Source organism: Equus asinus, chromosome 23, assembly GCF_041296235.1.
Source record: "Equus asinus isolate D_3611 breed Donkey chromosome 23, EquAss-T2T_v2, whole genome shotgun sequence".
In the NCBI taxonomy this organism is placed as follows: Eukaryota; Metazoa; Chordata; class Mammalia; order Perissodactyla; family Equidae; genus Equus; species Equus asinus.
This window is the reverse complement of record NC_091812.1, coordinates 66,015,729-66,028,684: the sequence shown is the minus strand read 5'-3', so window position 1 is coordinate 66,028,684 and position 12,956 is coordinate 66,015,729. Positions and strand designations below refer to the sequence as shown.

The following is a 12,956-nucleotide window of genomic DNA, read 5'->3' as shown; positions in this document are numbered from 1 at the left end:
AAAAAAATTAACAGTCTCTCTCAAAAAAGGTGATGACAAGAGAGATGAAAGAGTCTCCATAACAATGAAGGGGAAAGTAGGCACTGCCTTCACGACTAAGTCACAGAGCATGGCTGTAGGCATGGGAAAAAACGTAAAAAGTAAATTTAGGAGAAATAAAGTTTCATTTACAGTGAACACACCATTGTAATAGGTTTTCATTAAGCAAATTCAATCAAGGACAGACATTGTATGACCACTATGCCCCATATTACTTTTTTTAATGCTTTATGTTACATAGAATATTCTTAAGACCTAAGGAAACTCAGTGGTAGACCCTGAACATTTCTTACAATAAACGAAATATCGCACAATTCCTATTCACATTTACTATTTCATTTAACACTTAACAACAACAACTGTCAAGCCACTATTATTCCTATTTTACGGAGAAAGCCCCTGAGAGTCAGACTGGTTAAAGAGCTTGCCGAGGGCCACACAGGCCATCGAGTCTCAAAGTGACAAAGGCCAACAGTGGTCCTCCCAAGCACAGAGCCTCCGGAGGGAGCTCTGAGTCAGGACTTTGGGTAACCATGACGACAAGGACAACGGGACATGTAGAATCCGTGGTGATGCAGACATGGGCGGCGACATATGGAAACATCACATGGTTTCAGAGGAAACAGAATGGAAACATGTTACAGCGCTTTTTTGTAACCTTGGCTACTGTCACTATAGTTTCAAGGAAATGTTTTCCCAAACATGGGGAGGGTCGCCCATATGTCAGCTTCCATCTGCTGGCTTCCTGAGCCCCAGCCCAGCCCCAGCCAGGTGTCTGTGAGCCCAGGAAGCCCCGTGACGAATTGTGTCTGTCCAGAGCACACCTCAGGGAGGAGGTTTTGCGGCTTTCCCTTTTTGCAGCATTTTTAAGAGGAAAGGTCGTAAAATGCAGGAAGTGTTTCCACTGCAAATGGGGTCACATGGCCACTCACCGGTCGTGGAGAGCGGGCATCTTGGAAGGACACTGCAAATATTGCTTAAACCGGAGCTCAAAGGCTTGTCCGATGGAGCCGATGACGTCCTGGGCCAGCCCATCACAGCATTCCAGAATGTGACAAGCTGTGAGAGCAAAGGACACAGGCCGTTAGAGACGGATGCTGACGCTCCCCAGCTCCTCTCCATAAGCCCTTCCTGAGGGTGACGTCCGCCAGGCACGAAAGGAAGAGAGTGACAAGGAGGTGCACGTATCCTTCGTAATACGTCCTGGCAGGTCTACCTGCAGCTTCATCCCTGGGGACCCCCAGCCGAACAGTGTCACTGTAGGGACACATTTCTTAATAGCCCATGATCTCCAAAATTCAAGGTTCCATTTGTAAGTACTTTTTTTTTTCCCCAAAGATTGGCACCTGGGCTAACAACTGTTGCCAATCTTTTTTTTTTTTTCTGCTTTATCTCCCCAAATCCCCCCGTACACAGTTGTATATCTTAGTTGCACATCCTTCTAGTTGTGGGATGTGGGACGCCGCCTCAACGTGGCCTGAGGAGCAGTGCCTTGTCCACGCCCAGGATCCGAACCCTGGGCTGCTGCAGTGGAGCGCGCGAACTTAACCACTCAGCCACGGAGCCGGCCCCTGTAAGTACCTTTTACATTTTAAAATTTCAAATGGATCGCTCTTCAATTTCTTTAGAATTCAGAGCGCAATAGGGAAACAGGGTTTGGAAGGAAACTTCGACATGACAAAGAACCTGATCGTAACAAGAACTGAGTCCCTTTAAGGCCCCATGAGGCTTCAAAAATGGATTTAACCCAGCTCTTGTTGAGTGAATCCCGAGCTATTCCATGGACTCAGAGCATGTTGTTCACTTACTTCCCAGTAGGAGGAAAGTGTCATCACCAAACGCAGCAGCTCGAAGCAGGAAGAAGAGCAGCCTTTTAGGAAGACTTTGAAGGGAGGTTAATGAAGTAGTATGACCACCCCTCCACACGACACCTGTGGCTACTCTAATCTGAGACTCGATATTCACGTAGGTTCTCAGAAAAGCGGCTTGTGCTAAAGAGGAGATCAAAGTTAGGGGTGTTGGCGGCCAGACCAGAGGCCCTGGGGGCCTGGAGCAGCCCTTCACTGCTTTGGGACGGGCACCCACCGTCCCACGAGGACACACGGTCCTGTGGCCAGGATGCAGCATAATCCATGTGAAACTTTCTGAGAAAAGAGGGTCGAGTCGGGGGACCATGGGAGAAGGTCTCCCTCTGCTCTACAAGAAAGTAGAACGTCTCCCCCAGGTCACGTCCACGGCACCCCTCGGAAGGGCCGCAGCCCCTCCACGTGTCACCGTGACCAGCATGACACGGCCTTGTTACTAACGGGATAAAGGCATTCTCCCTGCAGAAGATGACAGATGTGTGTGTGCGTTCTACCTTTCTCTTCCTACAGTGAGGACGCAACAGTGTTTCCAGGAGGTTCCTGCCGCAGCGCAGTGGGTGCCTGGGGGTGAGGAGGAGCCATTTCTACAGGGGTAGCTGTTCTCCAGCACCGGAGACACTGACTGTCCCCTCTCTGCAGGAGAACCCAGGACACAGAGGAAAGAGGATGCGCTGAGATGGGAAACTACACAGGAAGGGACAGAGACATCGCCGCCTCCACAGTTTGGCGACTGTCTCATCACCAGGCTGCCTTCTCTACGCACAAAGCCAGCCAAGCACAGGGAGCTCACCCCGGTGCAGCTGCCAGGCCCAGAGTGCCCGGCTCCTCCCCGTAGGCTCGAGGAGGGTGTGCGGGTCTGAGAAGCATCTCCTGGGAAGAGCAGTGACTCTCCTGTTGCTTCGGATCGTGAAGCAATCCCTCAGATACATTGTCCTATCTTAGGTGTGGCCAAGGGCTTTGTCCAAAGGAGACAGATGGCCCCCCTGTATTTTTATTATTGATTATTCATACAATTTTATTTTATTGTTGATATTGGTATTTATTAGGCGTCAACCCGGGCTGGCACAAAGCAAGCCCATATTACAGCCATTACAGTTGCGCGGTTGTTCGTTCACTGATAGGCGGGCGTGTCTTTCCAACCAGTAGTGAAGCAGGGTCTGGGCTGGAGCGAGGGGAGACCCTGGCTCTGCCACCTGCCTGAGTCTCCAGCTGCACGCGCCCTCCACCTTGCTGCCCACCAGCATTGGCACCAGCCAAGGGAACTGGTTGGCAAAGACTTTGGAGAACCAGAATAAAGATGGCAGACGGGTCAAGAAAGTGCAGCTTATTTTTCTTCTAAGGAGAAGAGCAGCGCCCAAACCTTTAACAGAGTGAATGGAGAGTAAGGTTGCCGCGGAGGGGGCCGGATGATCCGCCCGTGCGGCCCACTCATCCCCTATACAGCGGAGGACACTAGGCCTGAAGAGGGCCCTCTCTAATCAGTTCCCGGGCCTCTGGAAGTTGCAGGGCCCCGGGCAAAGCACCTCGCTTGGTGAGGGTCGAGCCTGTCGGTCTAAGATCCCAGAGGGCGGCAGAAGCAGAATTAAAGCAGGGTCCCAGGCCCCGGGACCTGGCTCGGCCCTCACTGGACTGAGGCGCGTCCCCTGGTGGCTGGGTCTGAGGAGCCTCCTGTAGGACGGCCTCTCCGGGTTCCAGAAACTCACCCCAAAACCAAAACTAAGCCTGGGCTGATGGTCTCTCTGGGCCGGGTACTGCTCTGAGATACTGCCACGGTCTTTAGCCAAAAGCTACCATCTTCTAACCTGACCTGTGTGACCTGGTGGTGCTAGGAATGAGAAGGTCCATGCCGAGGTGACCATCAGGTCTGCTTGCTTCACCCCTCATGAAGAAAGGATGGAGTCAGAGGCGTCATTCACGGGCAAAGACAGACAAGACTCGATGAGAGGCACATGCAGAACCGTGGTGCCAAGTCAAGACTCCAAATGATGTCATGAAACCTAAAACATGTCCCCAAACCAACACAGAGGCAGCAAAATGGGGCCATCCCTCATCCCATCCCTTCTGGGGAAACCGGCCCTTTAGCGGTAGTGCAGGAGTGTGGGGGGCTCAGCGTGGGGCTCGGTTGCTTGTGTTGCTCTCTCTCCCTGACTAGTAAGCGAGGCTGTGGTCACTCTCCAAGAGAGCTGGCTCAGACCCCAGAGCAGCCAGCTCAGCCCTGGCCCAGTGAGGGGACTTCATCAGGCCACTCCACAAAGGATGAGCCTGGGATCCCTCTGTGGGATGAGCCCTTAAGAGCAGAGTATGCTACAGCCCTAGTAATCGCAGCGTCTTTCTTCACTGGCAGCCTTCCGAAGGTCAACCCACATCTCCCACTCACGGAGACACTGTGGGTCCGCAGCCCCAACGTCAGGGTGCCAGGTCACGTTTTCCTCATTGCTCCAAATAAGTCCAGAGGCAGTGGCTGCACCTGTCCACCGGAGCTCAAGGCTGCCTGGCCGCCTGCCCACTAAAGGGACCGCGGGCCAGCTGGGGCCTCCACTCACCTGAGCCCGCTCTCTGACGCCCCGCCCGGGGCAGCTGCTCGGTTCGTCAGCACAGGCAAGTGACACCGCAATGACAAACAGCCCGACATCTCAGTGGCTGGACATAATTTCATTCTTGCTCGCTCATTTCTGGGCAACTCTCCCAGGCAGTGACTCAGTGGGCCAGGCTGCGTTGATCTTTCCATCCTGAATCTCAACCCAAAAAGGCTCCTCACAACCCAGGGGAGAAAGAGAGAGCGGGGAGTTGCACCCGCACCAACCGCCTCATCCCTCCTGCTCTCGCCCACCGCACACAACTGTGCCCCAGCTCCTCCCACCCAGGAGGGCTGGCATGGGCAGCCTTCTGTGAGCAGGGGAGGAGTGGATGACGGGACAGGGGTGAGTACTAGCAACGCCCATCACACCCACCAAACCCCCAAATTTCTCACATCTCCAAATCAGAGGCCATGGAGGTTTGTCTAACTCATGCCCACCGGTAAAGAATTCTTTACCGTACTGAGCATCTGTCCACCCCCTTACAAATTATTAACATGTGTTCCTGCATTAATATAATAGTATACATGTTACAAAAATATCTTTTAAAAGATGTTAAAAAAGATAAGATAAAGATAAAAGGGACACAAGTTTAAGGTGCCCTTTAGCCCTGAGGGCAGCACCCTGTCAGTGTCGGGTGAGCGGCATCGTTAATGACGATGGATGGAACTTCATCTTTCCAGCTTTGAAATACTTTTCTTAATCATTTTGAATTTGGAGGGGCTGACTCCTTATCTCATCTGATTGATTACCTTTGTTTTTTTAACTTTGAAAACGCAAACCCCTGCTTCCCCCCCCGCCCTCTGTGGTCGGGAGCAGCTGACACACAGAAAGGGTGTCACTGAGTCACGTGCCCTTGACATGTGACTATGGGGCAGTGCCCCCCTCAACCTCAGGTCGGCAGTGACTGTAAACAGGCTCCAGCCTGTTTCCCACCACAGTGAACTGCTTCCACACCCCGTGGGGGGGCCATGCCACCTCGGTGGGCACTGTTTTCATGGAGGGACTCTGCAGAAAAGCTCCCAGGATCTGTGCTCCCCTTTTAAGAAGTCATGCCCCCACCCACCCGCTCACCCCCGACTCACACTTCTCTGCCATCCAGCCTCCCAGGGCAGTCCAGCCCCCGAGGGGGTCCCACCTCGGGGTCTCCCACTGTCCTCTTAGCTAGATGCACAGATGCTCCAAGAGCTCAAGTTCACAGCCACAGCCCCCACCCACTGGTGACTGGAGAGGCACCTTGGAGACACCTGGAGTCAACACCCAATTAGAGAAGATCCTACGAAACAGGGGCGCTGCCTTCTCGTCCTAGGGGGCTGACAATGCTCACTCCTTCAATGAACACTGAACACAGTGGATTCCTAGCAGAGAAATGGAGACTCTCCAAGCTCAGGGCTAGTCGTCAGCCCACCCCAGTCTGCTCACTCTGCGTATCCACCTGCTCCTCAGTGACCAGCTTCTTTCATCAGACAGGTAAGCGCTCCATGATTCAGCTCCCATGCTGTTAGCTAAGAGTCGTTTAATGTGCATCCTAGCCCCAGAGGGGTCAACTAAAACTGTAAGGAGATAATTTCACACCCATCAGATTGTAGGAATTTAAAAGTCTGCAAATGCCAAGTGTTGAAGAAGGTAGGAAGCAAAAGGAGCCCTCCCACGCCGCTGGCGGAATTGTAAAGTGAAATAACCATTCTAGAAAATCTGAAGATGCCAAAGACACGGTGATTCGTCCTTGAGGTACACGCCCCGGGGAAATTCTTGCACGTGAGCACAGGACAAAATGTACAAAGCATCCACTGAAGACTTCACTGAGCAGACACTTATTGAGCACCCACTGTGCTCCAGGCCCTGCCCTGGGGTCTAGGGAGAGAGCGAGAACCAGAGCAGAGTCCCGCTGTCACCAAGCCTGCCGTCCAGAAGGTGGACACGGAAAACAGAGAGAAAAATAGACCACAATCGTGGGTTGAACAGTGGCCCCCAAAAGACATGTTCACATCCTGACCTCTGACCCTGTGGAAAAGGTTCTTTGCAGATGTAGTTAAGGATCTTGAGATGAAGTCATCCTGGATTAGGGTGGCCCTAAATCCAATGACAAGTGTCCTTATAAGAAACAGAAGAGGAGAAGACACAGACACAGAGGACGCGGAGGTGACATGAAGACAGAACAGACTAGAGTGATGTTGCCAAGAGCCAAGAGACTCCTGGGACCACCAGAAGCTGGAAGAGGCAGGAAGGGTCCTCCCCTAGAGCCTTTGCAGGGAGCACGGCCCTGCGACACTGTGATTTCAGAGCCCCGGCCTCCAGAGCTGGGAGAGAAGAGACTTCCGTTGTTTCACACTGCCTGGTTATGGTAATCTGCTCCAGGGGCCCCGGGAAACTAACACAACCAAGAATACAATACCAAAATACCTAGGAATACCAAAATAAAGGGCATGGAGGAGGACGGTGGCGTGGGCGACATACGGCACGACCAGGGAAGGCCATCCTGGAAAGTGACGTTGGAGAAGAAACCTCAAGGATGTCAGGGGGGAGCACGCAAAAGTCTGGTGTGAGAATGTTGCAGGCGTGGGGCCCAGCAGGTGCAAAAGCCCTGAGGCAGGTGCTTACTTGGCAGATTGAAGGCAGAGCCGGGGGTCAGTGGAGCTGGAGGGCAGGGGGAGATGGTAGGAAAGGAGATGGGGACGGAGCGGGACTGAGCTCCCCTGGGTCCCGTGGGTGGTGAAGGAGAGTAGCGGATGCTTTGTGCTCTCTTCTCATCTACCCTTGGAACTTCGTGGGCACTCACCTCGGCTTCAGGAGTGACACTGTGACAGTTACAAAGGGGGTGTTATCTGTATCAGAACACCTCACCTGGGGAATCCCTGACCACCCCAGTGCACCTGGGATCACAGTGACATTCTCTGTAGGATTGTGTGACCTTCAGCTGAAAAGAAGGACAGACAGTCCCCCAGCTCACTAGCTAGGGCGGCAAAAGCCTGGTGGAAAATCTCCCTCACACCCTCTCAGGGGGACACAAGGTTTTACCGCCAGACTGGGCAGCAATGCAAAGTCTGTTGACATGTTAACCACAGAACCCCACATCCCCACATCTTTAGGACAGCCCCGTGACATCGTGGGAAAGAAGCAGGGGTCTGTACGCAGGGCCCCTGGGGCCGGTGGACCTGGGACCCATCTCATCACACCAAGCCATGTCAAGGATCAGTGAAGCTGTACCCCACAGGCTGTCTTGAAGACACATCCAAGACACAGTGTTGGGGGGTGGGGAGCACACAGAATGCTAAGATCTCACCTGTATGGAAATTTTAAAAGGGGAAGAGAAGACGTGTATGTATGTGGATGAAAAAGTTCTGCAAAGCACACTAGAAAATCTTAATAGCTGGTACCTGGGGCGGAGGGTAGGGGGGCTGGTGCAGAGAAGCCGATGGTAGTGGAGGAAAGTGCTGTCTTGTGTTGTTATGAACCCCACGGGTCACTTCTGTCAAGACTAACCTGCAGTTGCACAGTGCATGGTGGCTGGCTGGTGTTCAAGGGCACTGCACCCTGGTCGGCCCACTCACCAGGCTTGTCAGCACCCAGTGGGTGGGGCTTTGGCTTATCAGTGACAAAAGAAACCAGGTAGTGGGTGTGGAGGGAGGGTCTCAGAGTAAGGGTCCAGGAGGATGGAAAGTGCCTGAATGCCTCGGATCCCCCGCCCGGCCCCCGTCTGAGGCCCTCGCACCTTTGCGGGCTGTCAGGGGACAGCCCCTGAGCTTGGACACTGGCCTTCAGGGCTGGGCAGGGCAGTGGTGGCATCTCGGGGTGGCTTAGTGGGCAGTGGATGCACACAGAGCTGGGGCCAGGCAGGAAGGCGGGCGGGCTGTGGAGTCTTCTGTGTGTCGCCGAGGCCACCTTTGGGGGGAGTGAGAGCGGCAGTGTGCAGCCACGTGCACCTGCTGTAGCTGTCTGGACACAGGTGTGTGCTTGAAGCTCACAGACATCCAGCGTCTCCTGACCCGGCCCAGTGTGCTGCCGACTCAATGCCCACAAGCCTCGATTATCCTCGACTGTCAGAAGGGACCTGCTCATTTTGATGCAGGAGGCAGAGAGCATGAGGGACATTTAACAGCCAGTGCTCTGTCCACTGGATACAAGTGACACATTGCAAGGATCAGGAGTTGCTCACCTCTGCGATTGACAGGGTCCTTAGCCACGTACGCGACGTAGTCTGTTGTGTCCTGTCAAAGGAAAACGAGACATCCACATTACTCGTCACAAGCCAGAGACGGCACAGCCAGACACACAGCGCACACAGCAGCTCAGTAACCAGACGCCGCCCAGACCACAGCCAGGAAGACGGCACTTCTCAGCCTGTGCCGTGGGCAGCAAGCACAGGCATCTTGTGAAACGCAGATTCTGACTCCGCAGGTCCGCAGCTCTGCCTTGGCAGCCAGCTTCCATGTGGTGCTGATGCTGCCCCTCCTCGCCCACACTCTGAGCAGCCAGGATGCAAAGGGCACCTGCTCCCCGCATGCTGGGTCACCCCAGGAGCTCTAACAATGCTGACGCCTGAGTCCCGGCTCCCAGATGCTCTGATTCAACTGGATTGAGTGTGAGGCCCAGGCATCAGGGATTTTCAAAAGCACCTCCGATGATCCTAACATGAACCCAGGTTGAGAACCAGTGCCGTCAGCCGTCTACAACAGCGGTCTTCAAACCTGAGCTGGTGTCAGGACCCCCACAGGGCTTGCTAAAACACGGACGGCTGAGCCCCAGCCCGGGGTCATGGATTGGATGGGTCTGAGTAGGGCCCCACATGTGCGTTTCTGACAAGTTCCCAGGAGGTGCTGCTGGAGGGCTGGCGGCCACACTGTGAGAAAGTCAGAAGTGGATGTCCAAAGGATGGCTGCACACTAAAAGGTCAAAGGCACTCAGTTCTTGAGAGCGGAAAGGACTTCCCTGCTAACTTGACATTTTCGACACTCAAAGTAGTCTCGGGGGGCAGCTGGGACAGGCCTGCCCTGTTGTCACAGGTTTCCCCAAATGCTGCTGCGTCGGAGGCTCCAGGCTACGGCTTCGCGCCCGCTGCTTCAGCATCCGTGAGGCTCTGTCGTCGCTCCTTCACTGTTGCTCTCCAAGGGCGGCGGAGACGGCCCCGCCCTCTCTGAAGTGCTCCAGAAAACCCTCCGGCGAGAGAGGGGAGGAGTTGAAGGTGAGTGTGGGTGGGCGTGCACCCGCTACGAGCGCCCACTGCAGGCCGCACTGGCTCGGAAGTCACCTGGACCCGCTAAGAGCAGGCCAGGCAGGGAGAGCCTTCCAGCCGCTCCTGAAACAACACGCTGCCACCCTGGGGTCACTGTCCAGCCTGCAGCCCGTCCTAGCCGCTTCCTCCTCCTGCTCAGGCCACTACCCATCAGTATAGTCACAGGCTGACCCAGGAAAGGGAGTGGGAGACAGTGAAACCAGTCACCTGGATTCCTGTCATTTCCGCCAAGGAAGCTCTGGTCAGACTACGAAGCTATTGGCCAAAGTAAGGATTGTAGCTTGTAATCATAGCCACTCTTCCAGGATTCAGGAGAAGTCAGTGTCAGGAGGGTCCTTAGGGAGCACTGGTGTTTCCCAAACCAAGATCCCTGGAACCCTACACTTGGGCAGGTATATTCTCCAGTGTTTGAGATGACGTAAGAATTTCTTTTTAACTTTGTGTTCTTATTTCCATGATCATCTTAAAAATTAATACAAGAATATCAGGATCGTCTGAATGATCACTGTGTCATCAAGTTCTGCCTGTCATCTCAGTGCCAAGATCTGCATTGGGCTTCCAACATTACAGCCGCCTGGTTTTTAAAGCCTTAGAAAAGGACAGTCAGAGTAGATGCCTTTCCCCTGCTTGAAGCAAATTAATGTCGCATTTGTACACTGTGCCGTATGACTGAAGTGTTTGCTTGAATAGAAGAAATTAGTGGAAGGACTGAGTCCTCTGGCGCCCGCGGTGGTGGAGAGATGCCGCCCGCGAGTTTCGGAACGCGCCGTGGCGGCCCGTTCTGGAGCCACACTGGGAGCGGATAGAGAGTTTCAGAACTTTATCCATCACGGTAAATTAACATTACTTTGAATGCTGTTGGCTTTACTGTGTTTATCATTATCTGACTTCCAAATGTGATAGGGGTTTACCGTTGAATAAAAAGTATAAACATAAAGAATCTATATTTATTTTTGTACACATTTGGATAAACAAATTAATTTGAGTGGACACTAGTGACATATACAAGGAAATCCTTCTTTTTAAATTCTTACTCCAGCCTGAGAAGCTCTGCTCTGGCTCAAAGCCGAGGAAGGAAGGTAGGGAAAGAGATGTGATGTGTCCCTGTCGCTCAGACGGTCGATGGTCAAGCCAGGACGGAGCTCTTCTGAGCCCGGTATTGATCCTTTTCCAGCACGTGAGGAGTGGACTGCTGTTCGGAACAGTGTGCTCGATATCTCTCAGGGAGCTCACTGACTTCCAAAGCTGGGCTGCCAAGCACCTGCTCTGTGTTGAGCCCATCTCTGTTCTCACTTCCCAAGAGTTCCTGAGTCTGACCGTTATCCTGGCATTCTTTTGGTAGCCTTTTAATGCTGCTAACAATAGTAGATTATAATTATAGTGTGCCTTGTTTTTTTTTTGAGAAATTAACAGTGTTTTCCAGTCTATTTTATTTGACATTTCAAAATACCATTTTCTTACTAGGTAAACGGAGGCACAAAGCGATAAGTAGATACACACTTGGCAGCATAAGAAGGAATAGAGCCTAAAATTGTTGGTTTTATTTAAAACATCTACCAATTGTAACGGTTACAAACACATTTGGAATGGGAACTCACACACAATGCCATAGGCCGTGGATTGGTTAAAATGGAAAGTGTCCCCTGGTATCAGGACATTGTCTGTATCAGAAAAAATCAGAAAAACATAAAAGGTTATGAATTACTTTAAGGGTCACTGAATGACCAAATGCTTTCTCTGTTTTTTTTTCAATGATGGGGAAATTTGAAGACAGTTCACAGAGCTGTGTGCATCCTGGAGAATAAAATAATCTTAACACAAGCCAAGTATCTGGCTTCCTGTTTTCTAGATCTTTTTATCTCCACTCCTAATGTCCTCATGACGGTGAGGTCTGAGACGAGTTTCTGAAAGGAGCTCTTGGTGCAGCGGTGCAGTCTCTCTCCCTCTTCTCTTTCAGGCTGGGTTACCTTCCAAATTTAGGAAGCTATGGTTCCAAGCATCACGCTGGGCAGGCAAGTAGACAGTCACTGCAAATTAAGTGGAGCCCGACACAGATACAGGCAAAGGGAGAGTAGAGACATGCGTGCGGGAGCAGCACAGATCAGGGCCAGGGTGCACGGCTGTCCAGACATGACCTCCAGAAACGTCCCGCGGAAGGTTTGATTATGGAAGACCACAACAAGAACAGAAACCCACCCATAAACCATCATCCTTTTATTATAAAAAGGCTACTTAACAGCAAAAGGACACCTTCTCAGGACATAGAATAATTTTTTTAATTGAGTATATTTAGCTCCAAGAAAAACTCACTCTCTTGCCCTGATTTTCAAATGTTTCCCTAGACTGGTGAAAATTTTACCCAGACCAGTGAAAAATAATGTGATGACAGTCCTGGAGGAGCCTTTTGTCCCCATCAATGCAGGACAGGGCTGATGGCATGTTGTCCCCGCCTCCCTCTGCACCCCCTGCCCTGCAAAGGGCCGGGCTCTCAGCAGGGGACAGCAGTGAGTGTGTGGGTGTGGCCCTGTGCCCCACCTCTCGTGACCCTGAAACCAGCCCTGACAAGGTATCAGAGCATTCCTGACCAGACTTGGGGAGCGAGTTCCCATGCGGGTCCGCCCTCGTCACAAAAGGAGCCATGCAAGAAGAGAATGCTCTCATTCTATTCTCTACTCTCTCTCTCTGCAACTCCTTTCCTGTGGGCAAAACAAACCATTACAAGCCTACAGTGTTACATTTGGAGAGAAAAATGCCAGTTTCAAATATTTATGAATAAACCAGACTAAGTAAATTCATAGCCTTGCAGCAGACTTAAAATACAGAAACGGAGGACCTCAGCAGGGGTCCACTAGGAAAACAGGAACAGAGGAGAGCGTGCAGAGTCACGAGACAGAGCACCCCTCCACTCTGGAAGACTCGGGAGCTATTTCACAACGCCTTGAGAAGGCCAATGCTTCCAGCATTCCTGACAGCTTTCGGCTAATGAAATGAAAATTAACAGTAGGTCCTTGTCCTGGGTTACCCCTAAAAAAAGGGCAGTCAAAAAGCGCTTATGAAACCAGGAGAAAACGGTTGGCATCACAGTGAACTTTATGGTGTCCTGGGAGGCACGCCGGTGGAGCATCCCTGAGCAGAGCAGGAGAAAGCAACGCCAAGGGCACTTACCGGGTCTCCCCCCGAGGCAAAGGAGATGGACTGCATGTGGTGGTTCGCTATGATCTGCGGGCCCGAAACAAGAAACAA

At 52.3% G+C, this 12,956-nt stretch overlaps 1 protein-coding gene across 1 annotated transcript in view; it reads right to left on the bottom strand.

Moving 5' to 3' along the window:
• The window catches only part of SHC3 (SHC adaptor protein 3), a 122,350-nt gene that overhangs the window by 28,560 nt on the left and 80,834 nt on the right, over positions 1-12,956 (bottom strand). The window contains exons 5-7 of the mRNA XM_014857729.3: positions 12,879-12,932; positions 8,637-8,688; positions 972-1,098 (exon numbers count right to left, since the gene is read on the bottom strand). Coding sequence (XP_014713215.3) covers positions 972-1,098; positions 8,637-8,688; positions 12,879-12,932 — 233 coding nt within the window. The remainder of the gene's footprint in view (positions 1-971; positions 1,099-8,636; positions 8,689-12,878; positions 12,933-12,956) is intronic.